General features: G+C 38.0%; 2 protein-coding genes across 7 annotated transcripts in view; both read left to right on the top strand.

The window, feature by feature from the left end:
- LOC127437691 (cadherin EGF LAG seven-pass G-type receptor 1-like) overlaps nt 1-6,104 on the top strand; it is a 79,681-nt gene extending 73,577 nt beyond the window's left edge. For 2 of the 3 annotated variants that reach the window (XM_051692767.1, XM_051692765.1), the window contains 5 exons: nt 2,751-2,848; nt 2,944-3,087; nt 3,249-3,461; nt 4,564-4,834; nt 4,968-6,104. In XM_051692767.1, the coding sequence (XP_051548727.1) occupies nt 2,751-2,848; nt 2,944-3,087; nt 3,249-3,461; nt 4,564-4,834; nt 4,968-4,992 (751 nt within the window). In that variant the 3' untranslated portion in view covers nt 4,993-6,104. Of the gene's footprint in view, nt 1-2,750; nt 2,849-2,943; nt 3,088-3,236; nt 3,462-4,563; nt 4,835-4,967 lie in introns of all 3 variants that reach the window. The other variant, XM_051692766.1, reaches the window with a different exon arrangement.
- Nucleotides 6,105-11,215: 5,111 nt separating this feature from the next.
- Nucleotides 11,216-19,046, top strand: part of LOC127437580 (GRAM domain-containing protein 4-like) — a 48,377-nt gene continuing 40,546 nt past the window's right edge. For 3 of the 4 annotated variants that reach the window (XM_051692594.1, XM_051692593.1, XM_051692592.1), the window contains exons 1-2: nt 11,216-11,496; nt 17,655-17,862. In XM_051692594.1, coding sequence (XP_051548554.1) covers nt 11,468-11,496; nt 17,655-17,862 — 237 coding nt within the window. In that variant the 5' untranslated portion in view covers nt 11,216-11,467. Of the gene's footprint in view, nt 11,497-11,640; nt 11,823-17,654; nt 17,863-19,046 lie in introns of those variants that run through there. The other variant, XM_051692595.1, reaches the window with a different exon arrangement.

Genomic DNA, 19,046 nt, shown 5'->3' with positions numbered 1-19,046 from the left:
ACCGCGAAGACCACATCCCACCCAGAGGGGGGGGGGGGTATTTTGAGTGGAAATACGTCACATGGTCTTGCCGAGCTTTGTCGGAAGTATGTCATGTGGAGAAGTCCCATGGTAGGTCCTACCCTACGGGGGAGGAGTTTCTATGAGCATGGTGACTGGACGTCAAGGAAGACGCAGTTTACCAACAGGGAAACATAGGTGCACCATGTGCGCCTTATCCACCGGGGGGATTGCCAAATAGCCCTTGGCCGCCCCACCATCGAGGGTATTGAGGGCGGGGGAGCTGAAAGATCGGAACCGGGCAGTAAAAGGTGCCACCCACGACCTTGTCAGCTCCTCGTGCACTTCTGGGAAGAAAGGAATTGGAGCGTGGCATGGCTGTGAGCGGTGCCGTGAGACCAGGAACCAATCATTGAGCCGCGAGGGTTCAGGGGAGAGCGGAGGGTTCCACTCTAGCCCGACGCTCACGGCTGCCCGGGAAAGCATGTCCATCATCTCCACGTCAGCCTGTGACTGGGCGACCGCACCCGAAGGGAGGAGCCCAGCTGAGGCTTCCATGTCCGACTGGACGAGCCCGCTCACTGATGCTGCGCTCGAGAGCTCATCACCTTCGCGGGCTCCAAATAAGAGGTCGAACTCACCATGAGACGAGCCGGCAGACTCATCCGGAAGCCCGATCGGGGCAGACGAGCGTGCTGGGGAATGGGAGGTCCGTGGGGGGATACCCGGCGGAGGTGGTCCCATTGGGGTCCCCAAATCGCCCCCAGTGCTAGCCGTGCTGACCTCATACCCGTGGGTAGAAGGACCGAGCCGGGGAGCCTCTGGGGTGGCTTGCTTTCTTACGAAGGCAAGCCACGACCGCATTGTTGCCATGGACATGTTCTCGCAATGAGTACATGACCCATCCACGAATGCTGTCTCCGTGTGGGCAGCGCCCAGACACGAAAGACAGTGATCGTGGCCGTCAGAAGGCGAGAGATAACGACCGCAACCAGGAATAACACACAAACGGAAAGGCATCTTTAAAAAGACGTTCGGTGTGTGCCGCTCTTTTAGAGAAATATACACTTTTAGAGAAATATACTCTTTTATTTCTGCCGAAGCACCCAGGGTCTGCAGTGCACCAGTGCAGAGGGGGGAGAAGCCGCTGAAATGCGCCATCAGATCCAGCAGAGGTGAATGAACAGCCGTGGGAATTCAGCTCAGTGAGCAAGAGAAGAGAAAAATCTGAATGAGTGGTTGCATACCAACTCCTTTTATACCCGTATGTCCGGGGGAGTGGTATGCAAATACCACTCGCCAATTTTCATTGGCCTTTTATCAAAGACCAGAGGTATTTCGGGCTCCCAAGAGTGTCCCCTAGTGTCACCTCATTGACACAACGTCGAGTGAGTGACAGATAGGGAACTGATAGCTTGATCCATAATTCAAAGAGGTTCAGGCTTTAAAGCCCTTGATTTTACTTTTTAAGAATTATCAGAGGTTTGACCACGGATGGCTCATCATTATTAAATAGGTCAATGTAACTATAGTTTCTTTAACAAAAACTATAGCTTTTTGTTATGGAAAAAACCGTAGCCTACACACATTTAAAATCTACAGTATAATTAAACGGCTCTGTTTTAATAAAAACTAAGTAGACTTCTTCCCCTTTTAGAGTTTTAATATCAATCTATAACATTTCTTTCAAATCATACAGTACCTGTTACTAAGTTGGTGATGCTACAGTAATTGCATACAGTACATTGTTTTCTCATCTTTTCCTCATCAGCCCTGATTAGAATGTCAGGTCCGTCAGGCCTTATGAGCCGTTTTATTTTGGGGGATTTTTCCCCTTTTTCACCCAATTTGGAATGCCCAATTCCCAGTGTGCTTTTAAGTCCTCGTGGTGGCGTAGTGATTCGCCTCAATCCGGGTGGCGGAGGATGAATCCCAGTTGCCTCCGCGTCTGAGACCATCAACCCGTGCATCTCATCACGTGGCTTGTTGAGCGCGTTGCCACGGAGACATAGCACGTGTGGAGGCATCACGCCATCCACCGAGGCATCCGTGCTCAACTCACCACATGCCCCACGAGAATGAACCACATTATAGCGACCACGAGGAGGTTACCCCATATGACTCTACCCACCCTAGCAACCGGGCCAATTTGGTTGCATAGGAGACCTGGCTGGAGTCACTCAGCACACCCTGGGATTCGAACTAGCAAACTCCAGGGGTGGTAGCCTGCGTTTTTTACCACTGAGCTACCCAGGCCCCCACCTTATGAGCTGTTTGACATTCTCCATTGTGCTTAGAAATAGAATATTATCAGTTTAATTCAAGTTTTGTGGTCTTTAGTGCTTAGCATGATCCAGTCAAGCCTAGTTTATGAACAAATGGCAAGTGCATTTAGTGCTCAAAAAGCACTTTTGGGATAAACCACTGAACGTCTTAAGGGGGATCCCACACACTATCATCAGAGTCACCAAGAGCAGTCTTCATTTTAGCTAACCAATGCGAAGTGGTCATTTAAAAAAAAACTTTCATGAAAAGACTTAGGGGTTCTGCTGGGCCCCTTGTCTATCCTGGTCCCTTAGACCCCTCCTTACCACCCACCACTGGAAACTCATCAAAAATTAGTCTTCTGGATTGGCCTAAATTGACATCATGACCGAACAGCTCTAATAATATTTTAAGGTAACAATGGGAACAATTTTGCAATATTTCATTCATCGTATTATTATTGCTCTATTGCTCTTTTCACACAGGGAGGAGAAGAAACGCAGCGTGTCCTCTAACGGTAGAAAAGTGGGACACGATGATGGAGATTCATCCCTCTTCTTCCACAAGAGTAAAAAGGCAGGAGGTGAGGATGGAAATAATACCTTATGTGTTTTTGATTGTTCTCACTTTTCATTTTAAAGTCACTTAACTGGAACGTAAACTTGTCTGTCTGTTCAGACTCTGATTCAGACAGTGAGCTCTCGGTGGATGAGCACAGCAGCTTGTATGCCTCCTCTCACTCCTCGAACAGTGAGGATGAAGCCAGACGCTCCAAGACCAAATGGAATAATGAGAGAACGCCCATCCACAGCATGCCCAAAGGTGCCCATGGCCTTTTCTATGAACACCGACCTGTTTCATTACTCAAGCAAACTTAATTTGTTCAAGCAAACTTCAGGAAACACACATTCCTGAAAAAAATGCTTAATATCTAACCTTTATTTGTAAACTTGATGAATTTGATTTTACAGTATTTTTTACAGTCGATGCAGTGTCCAGTTATGAGAAGCCATACTGGCCAGAGGAGCCACCCACAGCCAGTGAAAGTGAGGATAAGGGTGTTCCAGAGAAACTGCGGGTGGAGACAAATGTGAATGTGGAACTTCACCAAAGGAATAAATTCAATCACAATAGAGACACGCCTCAGAGTGAGAGTTCACCTAGTCAACCAAACAGCAACCAGCTACCCAGGAGAGGTGTGCAATGAACATTTGACACCACATGTAAAGATATACAGTATGAATACAGAGTTTAATATATAATTTATTGCGTACTTTATTGCATTTATTTATTTATTATTTTCGGATACTATATGCTACTTATTGTGTTTTATGTTGTATACATTTTATTCAATTTTATTATTATTATTATTCAATAACGCAGCATAAGAGAATGAGCAAATTTTAGAATGTGAAAAATAACTTTATTGTGGAGTGATAAAAGTCTGCAGAGATACATTTTCTTCTTGCATGTTTAATCAGAATTTTCTAACCAAGGGTTTATTTAATTGTGATAAAAATGCTATTGCCAAATTAACTGGAATAAAAATCTATCATTTTTAAATAATATAATAATGTAAATACACTTACATACTCTACTTTCATGATCTTACAGAACATGTTCTGAAATTCATATTTATTAAAAGGTACACATTACTTGATATTTCAGGGCGTAGCCAGGAAATTACTTTTTGATGGGTCTTAATATTTTTCTTAACAACAGAGAGACTGACAAAATTGGAATTTATGCATTTTTAAAACTTTTTTATAAATATAGATTTGAAGTCAAAGAATAATCTCTAATATTCTGGGTGGACTTGGGTCTAATTTGGGTGGCCCAGACCCACCCCGGCCCACCCTTGGCCACGCCACTGGTTACTATTATTGATTACTATAGTAATAACAGTAACAAAATATAAGTAAAAGCAGCTCTACAAAATAATTACATCGCAAATACATGTTGTTGATAAGTATTAATCAGGAATTACCAATGTAAATACACAGTAACATGAACACTGTAAAATAAAAGGTTGAAAACCCCTGACATACTTAATTTAAAAATATTTAGATAGACATGGCCAAATCCTCATAAAACTAGAAGAAATAGCAATTGATTTCAAAAGGGAAATAAAGACGTAGCTTTGCTGTTTATTTTGCACAATAACATCTAATAAGTTCATATGTGTGTGCGTGTCTGCATTGGTCTGATTTTATTTTTTATTATTATTATTATTTATTTATTATTTCCAGTCTTTTTTATATGTTCTCTGCTTGGTTTAATTTTCTTTATTATTTTCAGGCATTTTAAAGAACAAGATCACATATCCTCCTCCACTGACAGACAAAAACATGAAGAACCGCTTAAGGGAAAAACTTAGTGACTACAACCCACCCAAGATCCCTCGTAAGAGTCCATCAGGGGGGTCAAATGAAGGGGTTCGCTCAGGAACAGAGGCCAAGAGCATCATCATCAAACCACCTCCACTACCACCAAAGACTGCACTGAACGGGATTGCTGTGGAACTGGGAACAGGCCCTGTCGCACTAGCGGATGAAGACTTTGATTCCGAGTGAGTAAAATAACAGAATTCCATTGAAGGCTGATTCACTATGTTATACTCATCAGTCAGATTTAGATTGTTTCATTCTGAATATAACAGATGTAGGTGATTAATCTTGTCTCTCTGTATGTTTTCTTGTTAGTAGAAGCAATGAAACTTCGATCTGACTTTGAATAGGAAGCTCACAAATCGGAAGTGGTTTTAAGGACCAGTGTCTGTGACAGCTCCAATCAAGACCAGTATTAATGCACAATATGGTGCTGCCCTGAAGAAAAAAGCTCTTTTTTCACTATTTATAAAGGTGTTACCAGTGTAACCTGAGTGGAGGCTGGGCACTAGGTATCCCAGCATTCCAAAATGCTACACAGGCCAAGCTGAGCTGGAGTGGGACAGAAAGATTTCTGCTGTAAGAATGTCACACTGCATGGACCTGGATGATGTAGTTGCCGTCAGCATGTAATGGCTTCTAATTTAGACTCTACCTTTTGGACAGAACAGCTGATCCTGAGCAACAGTGTGGGGAAAAAGAAAGACTGTAAATTTGCATCTGTAAAGTTCCTATTGGACTTCATCATATAATGATGACTTTTGATATGTAAGTATTGTTTATAATAACATTTTGTATTTTAGATGTTATAGAAGTTTTGTAAATTGGAAATTTGGCTTTCAGTGTGATGCCAATATTGAGTATTTATGTTAAAAACTTTTGTTTACTTTGATATTTCTACATCACAGTAGTACAAATACAAAGTTTTTTAACAAAGTTTATAAGAACTAGCACAGTTGTAGCTTTATTTGTAAGATGTTTTATAAGTCAGTTGATAAAGTAGTTTATTTGTTTTCCATAAACTGTCTGCTTATCAGATTAAGGTTTTTTCCCAGTCATTGTCTGTAATGCTCTGCCAATGTTCTTTATGTGTTAATTGACAGTTGGGTCTGTTGTATTTTTTACAATGATTACCACCTACAGTATTTAACAATATACAGTATGTTCAGCATGCCTTAATGTCTTACTGCTAGTGCTGTACACAAAAATCAGTGTTCTGTTACATTTGCTTAGCATCTCAATTACCAAAACAGCAAAAAAACAAACAAAAAAAACAACAAAAAAATCCTTTTCTTAGTGAGTATTTTGTGATATTTTCTGGTATAAATATCTAAACATCCATAACACAAGAAAAAAAAGCAGAATGACATAAGATACATGTTATTATCATTAAGAGATATCTAACAAATTTGCTGGGGTAAGAAAAATAAACTTGTTTTCCCTTTGAATCAATTGTTTTTTTTTTTTTTTGTGTTTTTTTGTTAAAAGCATAAACAATACAACATTTTGTTAATTTCTCTGAAATTAAGATTGATATTTTGTCATTTTGCTTCTCAAGTAAATGTATTTTGTTTCAAGAATGTTTAAATATTTTTTACTGTAAACCCTGATGATTTTTCATTACTGAAAAAATCAAGTCATCTTAATTCAATACTTGAAATGTGAAGTTTTAGGCTCATAACTCAAGTTAACGAAGTTAAAGTTTCCTTGAACTTATTTTTCTTACAAATCCAAAGACTTAAGATTTAAGTGTTAATAACTCAAACTATCAATAGTAAAAAAAAAAAAATGGAGCCTATGGGGAATACCCACAATGTCTTGCACTTGAATGATTTAATTATGTTTATTTGGTGAAAAGGAATGTATGGGGGCATTTAATTAGTTATTAAGAATTCATAGCTCTTTTGTACAACCCCAATTATGAAAAAGTTAAAAAAAAAAGAAGAAAAAAAAGAAGAAAAAAAAAGTTATTTGTAAATTATATTCACCCTTTGCTATATTGAAAGCATTACAACTACACATTATATGATGTTTTACCCTGTGAATTTAATTTTTTTAATTTGTTTTTTATGTACAGTAATGTCAAATCAGATGATTGCAACACACTCTGAAAAAGTTGGGACAGTTGAGTGTTTACCACTGTGAAACATCACCATTTCTTCTAATAACACTTATTAAGCATTTGGGCACTGAAGACACAAATTTATGTTTAGAAAGTGGAATTTTCCCCCATTGATCCATTATGTAGGTCTTTAGCTGCACAATTGTACGAGGTCTTCGTTGCTATCTAATGCGCTTCATAATGCGTCACACATTCTCAACTGCAGGCAGGCCAATCTAGCACCCACATTCTCTGCTTACACAGCTATGCACGTGTAATCCGGCCAGTATGTGGTTTGAAGTTGTCCTGCTGGAAAATGCAAGGACGCCCCGGGAAAAGACGGTGCTGGATGGCAGTATATGTTGCTCCAAAATTTTTACATATCTGTCTGCATTCATGGTGTTCTCACAGATGTGCGAGTTACCCATGCCATGGGCACTGACACACAACTGGTCCATACAGACACTGGCTTTTGGACCTGATGCTAATAACAGTTTGGATGGTCCTTTTCCTCTTTGGCCCGGAGAACACGATGGCTGTGTTTTTCAAAAACTTTTTGAAATGTGGACTCTTCAGACCAAAAAGCACAGTTCCGCTGTTCTACTTTCCATCTAAGATGAGACCGAGCCCAGAGAAGTTGGCAGCGCTTCTGGACAGTGTTGATGTATGGCTTCTGCTTTGCATAGTAAAGTCTTAACTTGCATCTGTGGATGAAGCGGCGAGAGGTATTGACTTACAAAGGTTTACTAAAGTAATCCCAAGCCCATGTTCATGATATCCATTACAGATGAATCACGTTTTTTTAAGACAGTGACGTATGAAGGATCAGAGATCACGCGCATTCAGAAGTGGTTTTTGTCTTGCCCTTTACACACTGAGATTTTACCAGATTTCTTGAATCTTTTAAATATATTGTGCACTGTAGAGGGTGAAATGCCCAAAATCCTTCCAGATGGTTTTGGGGAACATTGTTCTCAAAGTGTTGGATTATTTGCAGAAGCATCTGTTGGCAAATTGACAAGTCTTGAACAATCCTTGCTCTTGAAGGACTAGGCTGTTTTTGGAGGCTCCTCATACAGTATACAGTACTATGACACAATTGCCTCACCTGTTTCACATTGCCTTGTTATTTCAACTCGTCAAAGTGTTATTAGTCTTAAATTGCCCCTGTCTCAACTTTTTTGGAGCATGTTGCAATCATCTGATTTGAAATTACTGTACATTTTCAAAAAAATAAAAAATAAATACAATTCACAAGGTAAAACATCATATTATGGTTATTTGTAATGCTTTCAATATAACAAAGGGTGATTATAATTTACAAATAACTCCTGTTTGTTTTTATTTTAGCATTTTTCATACTGTCCCAACTTTTTCGGAATTGGGGTTGTAGTGTTATTTATGTTGTTTTGTTGCAAAGAGTTGTTTCTTGTGATTCACTATTAGGGTGATTGCCTTTGGTCAAGTTGGACCCAGTTAACACTATCTCAGTTCTCCTTGTGCATGTGCAACTGAAGTATAGGTATAAATGCATATCTGTGGAGAAATAGATGTATTTGATGATTGACCTAGAATCAGTTATAATCTTCATTATTTAAACTGTGTAATTGTATGACCTAGATTTTTGTTCATTCAATTAAAATGTTTAAGTTAAACATCAAACATTTAAATAGCAAATCTGAGTTAAGTCTACTTGTATCTACTTACCTTAACTAAAACAGTTAAGTTCATTCTATATGATCAAGTTAAGTGAACTTATATACACAAGTTTTTTAAGAGGCCATTACTAAATTCAGTTGAGGAAACAAGTTTACTCAATCAATTTAGTAGACTAGAGTCAACCTATTTGGGTTTTCAATGTGGAAAAAATACTTGGAAAAAAAATGCTTTTTTGCAGTGAACAGAGACTCAAGATTCCAAAAGTGCCTGTTGACAAACCATATTTGTCTGCTCTGCCAAACCTGTTGTGTTAATATGTACCCATGTTTTTATTGACAAATTCAGGGACCCAATCTTTTGTTTATTCTCATGTTAACCGTAAAGGTCAAACTGTAGAGAAGATGCCAGGTCAATAACTATGTAAGCTAATAGAGTTTAGAAGCATTTAGTATCAGTAATCTGTAGGTGAACACACATTCTACTATGAAATAGATCAATGTGTATCCATGAAATACCTCCATTACTTATCAATGCTCGTAGACATTAGGTGCAGCATGTAAAGAAGGTATTTATGTTCTGACTACCAGCACTGATAATACATTTGAACAATGTAAATAAACAAATGTAAAAGATTTAAAAGATCATTTGTATGTTTTGTCTTATTTTTCATTTAAAAAAAAAAATCCATATAGCAATTTAAGTTTTTTACAGGAACAGAATGTTCTTTTTAGGCTTGTACAATATACATTTAGCAAAACAAAAACAAAAATATGTGATCAAAACATAAAATATGTTTTCTTAAAGGTGTAAGATTGACAACAAGCGTTTGAAATGGGTACTGCAGTCCAAATTCAAAATATTGGAAAGTTGACTGCCCCGCCCCAGACTCGAAGTTCATGCGGGTTGCCAGAATGTTGACACGCAACTTTTAAAGGATTTCTGAGCTTTAAGCTGTCTCCATCTTCCAAAGGCATCTCCAGTATTTATCCTTGTTTTACTGCACCTCTGCTCATGGTGGTTTTTAGATGGATGGCGAGGCTTTTTAGGTTGGGTGGAATCTGTTATCTCTGATCCAGTTCGTTTGCTGACTTCCATGGCTGCAGCACGCAGTGCTGTTTGCCTGCAAACTTGTTCAAATATGGCAACCCGGCAGTGTCGAAATACTATTGGTGAGTGGGCAGTGGGCGGGATCACACAGGCCAAAACATAAACAGAAATTCCGGCCCAGAATGGAAACTTCAAAGTAGAATATACTGGCTGTAGCATTGTTATCGGAGAAGCCAGTACTTCAACTTAGCATGTTTCCTAATTCTCTAATGACATATTATGGTCATTTTATGATTTAGTACAGTACAAATATTACATATAGCACCTTTAAAATGTGCAAAATTTTAATCTACACTATGTAACTTTTGTCCCTCTAGCAGTTATAAATGAATGTTATAAAGCAAAATATACACTTGTGCTAGCAAGTGAAAAGATCTGCACTGATTACAGTATAATTATTGTATTTCACTACACACACATAGACGTGTATATTTTTTTTTATGGATTTTTTTTTTTAAATGAAAAATAAGACAAAACATACAAATGATCTTTTAAATCTTTTACATTTGTTTATTTACATTGTTCAAATGTATTATCAGTGCTGGTAGTCAGAACATAAATACCTTCTTTACATGCTGCACCTAATGTCTACGAGCATTGATAAGTAATGGAGGTATTTCATGGATACACATTGATCTATTTCATAGTAGAATGTGTGTTCACCTACAGATTACTGATACTAAATGCTTCTAAACTCTATTAGCTTACATAGTTATTGACCTGGCATCTTTACAGTTTGACCTTTACGGTTAACATGAGAATAAACAAAAGATTGGGTCCCTGAATTTGTCAATAAAAACATGGGTATATATTAACACAGCAGACATGTGTGTTGATGTGATTACACAGCTATACATATCAATAAAATATCTTACCTTTTGAGTAAGAAAAAAAGAGATCTTTGGGTTGCTTTTACGCTACAGTAGCCGGATCTTTTTTCTCTGTGTATGGATATGACGTCAACACGCACGGCGAATGACGTATGTATGCAATTTCCCGCGAAATCCGTCCCAACAGCTCTAAAATATTTATATGTTATCATTATTATAGGTTTATCAAAGTGTATTTGGGTAAAGTAAAGACATGGTTTGGAAGATGGATTTTTGTTGCACTCTCTCATTAATAACATTTTGTTATTTTTTAACAAAAAAAAAGTTACATAGTGTAGCTTTAATAATACCACACAAGCAACAGCGACCATATTCAAAGTACGACTGTGTTTCACTACTTTCAGTGTATTGATCAGTCTTTGATCACCATCTAGTGGACATTAACCTCCCATGAATCGAGGCTAACTGCAGAAATCTCAAAACCAGTCAAACCAGACCGGGTACCTAGCTGTCTCTGGGCTCATACTGTATCTTCAAGATAAATCGAGACTACTTCAGCATTATAGTTTAAGACATACTCCTTTGTTTTTGTTTTCAACCTTGTATTTATATGACGTGTAAACTTTAAGCATGGATTTAGAGAGTTATGGGATTAATGTCCACCTCACTTGTTGAAACTAGGTCTGTTGTTGCTCTAATTAATTATTTTTGAAATATAGCCAAAGAAGACGTACATTTAGATTTGACTTTATTCATCAGAACAATTTCTTGAGTATAGTTGGTCGACTGAAAACAAGACGACTGTCAGTTATCGGCCCCTTTAAGAGCGTCTGTCGCTGTCATTGACGAAATTTCCTGGTGTGTGTGAAGTGAGTCTCGCTGGATATCAACAACAGACTGAAACGGATCGCAAATGATGATGTGCTGTTTGCATGCAGTTTTTATCCACTATTCCGCTGGAAATATTATTTGACAGGTCTGGGAATCGCATTGATAGATCAATGGTTTGGTTCGGGCTCACGTAAAGCGGTATTACGGAGGGTTTCTCATTGAGCTGCTGCTAGCAGAAGGTGGCGGAGAGAGAGGGGCGAAGCTCGAATATTCATGCCTTCCTGTTAATGAAACTCTATTACGAATTCCGTGCAAGGTGGGTAAGAAACTTTGTACTGTATCCCTTTCTGACGGTTAATCCCGCAGCGGGCGGGGCGCGTGTTACAATGTATCAAGCTTTTGTTACATTGTATCGAACATTGTTGCTTCGAATTCGAATGCTCAAACTCATTATACCGCGCGAGAAAGCCAAAAGTGCATAATAGTTGCTTGTAGTTTTACCAAGTTTACCGCAGCAACACGGTTTCTCAAAAGAGCTGCTCTTCGTTTGATATTGTTGTGTTTATTTTACGACATTATAGTTGCCAATAGATTAGGTGGCTTAATGTGACAATTGAACAGCGCCGCGCCAAGAAAGACGAGGTAAGAAAACGATGTTAACATTTTGCAGGCATACAAAAGCCGCCATTCTACAAGATATTGCAGAGCCTCTTGCGTGATAATTGTATCGATCTATTAGCCGTTTTGTAGTGACGAGTGCCTTTTTAGGTCAAGGCATCAATCGCGCGCATGTATTGATGGTGTCAACCCTCGATGTATTATTAATGAGATCCAACTTTAACAACCGGTCGCCCCCAAGAACACACAGCGAGATGGTGAAGCTGCGTAACGCTGGACCACAAGGCTCGGAAATGAAACGTTTTTGTCTGAAGATGATTGCTTGAATTGCAATATATCATGAAATAATACAAAAGGGTGCGCAAATCATTGCTAACATGCTGGAAATAATAGGCTGCAGAGAGAATGACAAAATAGGGGCGTGCTGTGTTTGGAAAGAGTGTGGGAGAATGGAGATGTCTGTTACAATGCCATGTCGGAGGATAGATTGTAGAGCAGTCATGGGAACGGAGCACAGAGGAGCAGTCTGACCGCTGAACTCATTGTTGGAGTCGGGGAGAGTAAAAGGGGAAAATAGTTGTGGTAGTCATGGTGTTTAACTATGATGTAATTTTAATGGGTATAAATACAGAATTAGGTTATGTCATGAAAACTGTGGCTTGACATAGAATGGTGTAATAATAGAAATGAAATAGAATAGAAAGGCAGAGTTTTCTGTGTGGGGATTTCTGTTTTCTTTCTGTTGTAAGCTTACAAGTTGTTTACCTTGTTTGGTGGAGCAATTCATGGTTATATGAGATTCACTAATTTTCAGGCAAATATTAATGGAATTTTCTGCAAGACAAAAGAGCAAATGTTGCAATAGGATAGATATTCTTATTTAGCCACAATTTTAGAAAATAAAACATCTCTATTTAATTTATTCAATTATAATTTAGTGAATTAAAGAAATGTTCTGGGTTCAGTACAGGTTAAGCTCAATCATCAGCATGTGAGGCATAATGTCTATTGCCACAAAAATAATTTCCACTTTTGCCTTGTTTAATAAAAAATAAAAAAAAGGTAAAATGTACAGTATGGCACTTACAATGGAAGTGAATGGGGCCGGTGCATAAACATTAAAATACACAGTGTTTCAAAAGTATAGAATAGCCACAGCCCACAAGATGTAAACATTATATGCGTTTACACGCTATTAGGATGATTAAATCGCTTACTAATCTTATCTGTGTAAAGTTATATCCAATATATCAGTTTAGGCGTCATGACGACGTAACGCCCTTAAACCTTGTAATGGGGTATTGGATGTCACATTACACAGATAAAGTTAGTAAGCGATTTTATCACACTAAAATCATGTTAACACATAACGTATATGTCTTGTGGATATACATTTGAAATATTGTGTATTTTAATGTTAATGTACTGGCCCCATTCATTTCCCTTGTAAATGTCTTAAAGGGGTCATGAAATAAGGAATCAAATTTTCCTTGATCTTTTAACATATAAGAGGTCAGGGGCCTGGGTAGCTCAGCGATTAAAGACACTGACTACCAACCCTGGAGTCACGAGTTCAAATCCAGGGCATGCTGAGTGACTCCAGTCAGGTCTCCTAAGCAACCAAATTGGCCCAGTTGCTAGGGAGGGTAGAGTCACATTGGGTAACCTCCTCGTGGTTGCTATAATGTGGTTCTCGCTCTCGGCGCGGAGGCAATTGAGATTTGTCCTCTGCCACCCGGATTGAGGAGAGTCACTACGCCACCACGAGGACCTAGAGCACATTGGGAATTGGGCATTCCAAATTGGGGAGAGAGAAAAAAAAAAGACATATAAGAGGTCATTGTACTATAAAAACATACTGTAAGTTTCAGAGCTCAAAACCTTCTGTTCACTGCAAAAAGAGCATTTGTTCAAACCAAGCTGCCAAAATGACTCGTTCTCTACTTCCTCCACAGTGTGATGTCACACTGTGGTAGACGTTTGCATCTAACCGCCTTCGACAACACATCAACGCCTACTTTACCTTATCACTTCTGTAGCCCCACCCAGTAGTGGTGAGCAGTGAGATGAAGATGAAAGAGCAGGTCAATCAAGAGCAGAGAACAAATCAGAACGGTGGACGTTTACTGTCAAATCTTAAAGGAGAAGCAGCATCAAAAACAAGTGTTTCTGACAGAGGGTCAAAATGAGGTGGAAAATTATCATGTTTTACAAATAAATGACTTTTTGTTATTTAAAAAACTTTACTTCTATTATAAGTAAACCTCGAGGGACATATTAAAATGATAAAAAAAAAGCGTGTCACAACCTCTTTAATGTAACTGCATTTTTGCTTTTTAAGTTTATTTTAAATAAACAAGGGATGAGTCAAAATAATTTTACGTGGTAATTAACATTATGACACAAATGCTTCTGACTGAGTTTAGCTTTTGAACTCGTAACATTCCTTTAAGTAATTAATAAATGCAAGTTTAAAAGACTGCAAAATGTGCCAGGTGTGTTAGCTATGTTGTTAAACAGACCGTAGTGCTTAGGAATTTTTTCCACGCCTGAAGTTTTGGAGGCCAATTGCTGGTAGAACTCCACCCAAAGTCTCGATCACCTGTTAGGTAAATATGATTGGATGTGAGAGACCAGTGAGGAGAGGGGAAGTTATGCTTCACCCTGAACAAATCAAACCTTCTCAACCGCTTGTGACAAGTATGCTGTGATTTATTTCCCAACATGCACTTATATTATCAAAAAGGTACCAATGTGTGCAGAGTTTCTCGCCAAAGTTTCGATCTTCGAGAAAGCATATCAATTATCAATGGTCTTCGTTTGGATGTCAGTGGTGATCATTTGTCCTCATTTGCATAGATAAACATATTATGTGGTAGTTTTGTGTGAAGAACAGACCAAAATTTAATTGGTCAATTGATCAAAATGATCTCTTAAATCTCATTTGCATTTTTGAACACTCAAATCTGGTGCCTTAAAGGAATAGTTCACCCCAAAAAAATTTTTTTGCATCATTTACTCACCCTTATGCCATCCCAGATGTGTATGATTTTCTTTAATCTGCTGAACTCAAAAAAATGTTATGCTTCAAAAATCACATAAATCAGCATAAATGTAATCATAACACTCCATAACACAACATTCATGTCTTCAGAAGCGATATGATAGGTGTGGGCAAGAAACAGATCAATATTTAAATCCTTTCTTAATAGAAATTCTCCTCCCTGCTCAGTCAGTCTCCACTTTAACTTTCACTTTGAAATTCTTCTTGTGTTTTTGATGATTTACATTCTTAATGCATATCACCCCCTACTGGTCAGGAAGATGAATTTCTAGCAAAAAAGGACTTAAATATTGATTTGTTTCTCACCCAAACCTATCATATCACTTCTGAAGACATGGATTAAACCACTGGAGTCGTACGGATTACTTTTATGATGCTTTTATGTGCTTTTTGGAGTGTCAAAATTTTGGCACCCATTCACTTTATTATTCGCATTATATGGACCTACAGAGCCAAAATATTCTTCTAAAAATCATAATTTGTGTTCTGCAGAAGAAAAAAAGTCATACCATCTGGGATGGCATGAGGGTGAGTAAATGATGAGAGAATTTAAATTTTTGGGTGAACTGTCCCTTTAAGACTTGTCACATTAGGTTTCATTTTTGAGTGAACTGTCCCTTTAAAGAAGGCATTTTCTTACACTATGGAAAATAGTGGATGTTTAATTTTACTATAGGCTTGATTTGCAGTATCACTTTGCACAAGTAAACCCTCTTTTTTTCTTTTGAATGTGTATATAGCAAGAGGACATGATTAGATTTGATGTTTAACACACTCTCACCATGTCTTATAAAACATCATTGCGATCATTATTAAACATCATAAATCTGACAACTCTGGACAAGGGTTATAAATACCATCCATTGAGACCTTTCCTTTTGCCTCGAGAGAAAGCCTGTCAACGAACTGCCTGAAATGCCTGCTCATTGTCAAGTCCCTTTCCAATCACAGGATGCCAAGTTCAGGCCGCTTAGAAGCAAGAAGGCTGGCGCAAAAAGTTCTGTCATTATCATGTACAGCATGTTGTCCGTGCTCTGGAGGTGAAATTAGAACCCAGTTGGAGGTTTTGAGTGTCAAGGCACACATACTGTCGTTTTGTTTCCAGGCCTGTTTTGTTTGCTGTAAGGTCAACTAACTGCAGGGAATGCAGAGTTTGGAACACCAACAAGCCTTTTCTTTGTAGCCCACTGTGAGTCTTTGGTTTCTGGAGAGGTTTCGAAGGTTTTTCAAACATATAATCCAGTCACATGTTGCAAAGCTGTGCAAGTGTTTTAGTCTCCACATTGCCAGAGATTCTAAAATGCACGAAGATGTTTTGAAGAAATTTGCAGAAATGCAATCCAGAGAAAGAGCACAATATTTCATAAAGGCATGTTCACATGACAAACTGTCTTACAGTTGGAGCACACAAATGAATGCACCACCACTAAAATTATATAAAAATAATGTGAAGTTTGGGGGCCTCTACCCCTGACCCACATACTGTACAGAGCATGCCTGCTGGACTAATCTCACACTAGTCTGACATCAGCTGATCTATCTGATATTGTAACAAGTTCTCACATTGTGTTCCAGCAACCCTGCAATTCTTCTACAGTTCACAGACCTCAGTACCCATTTCAGAGAGACTATTATTGTGCAAGAGTGTGCTTGTAAGATGCACATTATTCTTTATCAAACTCCCTTTGCTCAGAATGGCTGACTTTGTCATACTCTTGTCAGTAGATTTCACTTGCACAGTTACAGTATACAAGAAGTATGTTTTTGCATTCTTTATGGCTGTAAATGGATGTATCATGGTTAGGCCCGTTGCAGTTATTACATAATCATCTGATCACAATTATTTGGTCTGATCGTGATTATTTGAAATGACAACAATTATCATACACTTTAAATTCCAATCACAAATTCCAATCCAAATTAGGGAATTTAAGTTAAATCTATTCTCAGAAGATGGGCGGTTCAGTTACAACCTGCATTGCGAATTTTAACTCTGCGTTCTGCCTTTATTCGCGTAATTATGCGTAAATATTTTTGGCCTCTACATGTTACAGTTCAGTATTAATGACACGCATTGGCATAGAAGTAGAGAATTCTTCAGAACTGTAATGAGGATATCAAAACATGAGCTTATTAAGAAAATAAAAATGACACTCAAAAACTTAAACGTCTTCCTGCATGCAAAATAAAGACTTGAGGGTTTAACCGGACCACCTTGCAATGTCGCATGAAAGTGAAGAATTCAGCACATAAACATATTACTATTGCATAATAATATTGAATATTCAAATTTCATTTAATAATTATAATCTGTAACTATACTCTAACATTCAGGTTGGCTGAGTTCCAAAAAATAACAGTGTGGAAAGTGGATGAAATTTTGTTAATATTAAAATATTTAATTAGTTAATATTTGATATTTAAATAGGCCCATTAATGTTATTCTACGCTGTGCAATATTTGAACAAATATTTGTTTGTCAGAAATCGTAAATTTAAAATCTCACATTTCATAATCGTGACTTATCATCGTACTTTCCATATTCAGCATGCGTAACCAAGATATAAAAAGACGTTTTAAAAAACAGAACTATAATGCTCAGTTGCAAGCATTTGCAGTGTGTAGATCTAGATAAGAGAAGCTGTGGCCTAAACAAAGGTTTTCTTCCAGTCAGTGCTTGCCTTGATGATATTTACCAAGACATACAGTATATTATGCAATTGTAATATTTCTTCGTCGCTGCACCGTTTAATGTCAACACAATGACTTAGTAGCATCTCTTGTCCCCACAGGGTTGCCACCCGCCATGTTAAGATAAAAACACAGATCTCTGTGTTGAACATGCTAAAGCGATTGGATAAGATAAGGTTCAGAGGACCCAAGCGAGATGAGTTCCTGGACCTTGCTGAGTCCCCCAACGCATCTGACAGTGAATGTAATGACGACGTCCCGGTGAAACAGCGGGGATCCATCAAAGACTCGGAGGAGTTGCGAGACCCTGTAAGTGACGTTCCTTCATCTCTGGAAATTAGAAAAAAAAAATTTTTATGTTGTGCTTTAGTGCTGTTTTTTGTTTCTCTTTAGAAATGTCTAAAATGCTGATATGGTTATGTAAGGGCCATTTTGGAATAGTTGTCCTATATTTCTAAATTTTCTTAACATCAGCTTTAGAAAATGATTAATGTTGCATTACTTTGGTTGCTTTCAACCCCATTATGAAGCTGTATGATTGTATGATATCTGTATGATCTTAAAGAAATATTCCAGGTTAAATACAAGTGGAATTCAGATACTCAGTTTGTAAAAACAAAAAAACTTTTTTGACACTGCATTCTAACTGTATGTGACACAATAAAGCGATGAACAATAAAATATATTTCTTCCATGTAAGTCCATGTTTTTGACGCTACGAGCAACAGGACATTTTGTAAATTTCTTGGTCTCTGTTATGTATTGCTGGGGAGCCCCACCCACAGAGAAATCTCATTGGTCCAAAATCTTGCTCCACATAACTGTACATTAAACATCAAATATCTTATGAGTGGTTGTGGTTGTGATTGTGCCGTGTCATGCAGCAGTTTCACATTTAGTGTGGATAGACAAATTCCAGTCCAGGGGACGGTGTGACAGAAATGAACTCTATTTTGTGACAGAATATACTTCCAATGTATGTGTACTGTACCTGCTAATGCAGTTTTTTGTTTTTACAAACTGAGGTACTTGTGAATGTATTTAATCTGGAATGTTGTTGTCTTGTAATGAGTTTTATGTACATTTTGACAGATAGTCGTAGTGTAGTCATATAAAAAAATAAACATGTTGCCCATTTCTTTCAAGCAGGTTCTAGCCTACGTTTAGTAGCCTTAAATTAAAGCTCTTTGCATTGCATTGAGGCAGACAGCCAAATTCCCAGTGGAATTTCAGCCAAAACATTCATTTGGTTCACTGCATTTCATTCTGTAATGACCTTTTCCTGTTGTTGTAGCTGAAATTGCATTCTGTTGTCCACAAAAACTATTTCTAGGGGAAAAGCTGTGCAGTGGCTCTTTTTCTGTCGCTGTTCATTCCTGAAGGGCACACTGTGTTCAGCATTGACCTTTGTATAATGTTTTAGATGAATGTTAAAGGGATAGTTCACCCAATAATAATAATAATAATAATAATAATAATAATAATAAAAAAGT

The sequence above is a fragment of the Myxocyprinus asiaticus genome, chromosome 48 (assembly GCF_019703515.2).
Source record: "Myxocyprinus asiaticus isolate MX2 ecotype Aquarium Trade chromosome 48, UBuf_Myxa_2, whole genome shotgun sequence".
Classification (NCBI taxonomy): Eukaryota; Metazoa; Chordata; class Actinopteri; order Cypriniformes; family Catostomidae; genus Myxocyprinus; species Myxocyprinus asiaticus.
Note: the sequence above shows the minus strand (reverse complement) of the source record. Positions and strands in the feature narration are given on the sequence as shown.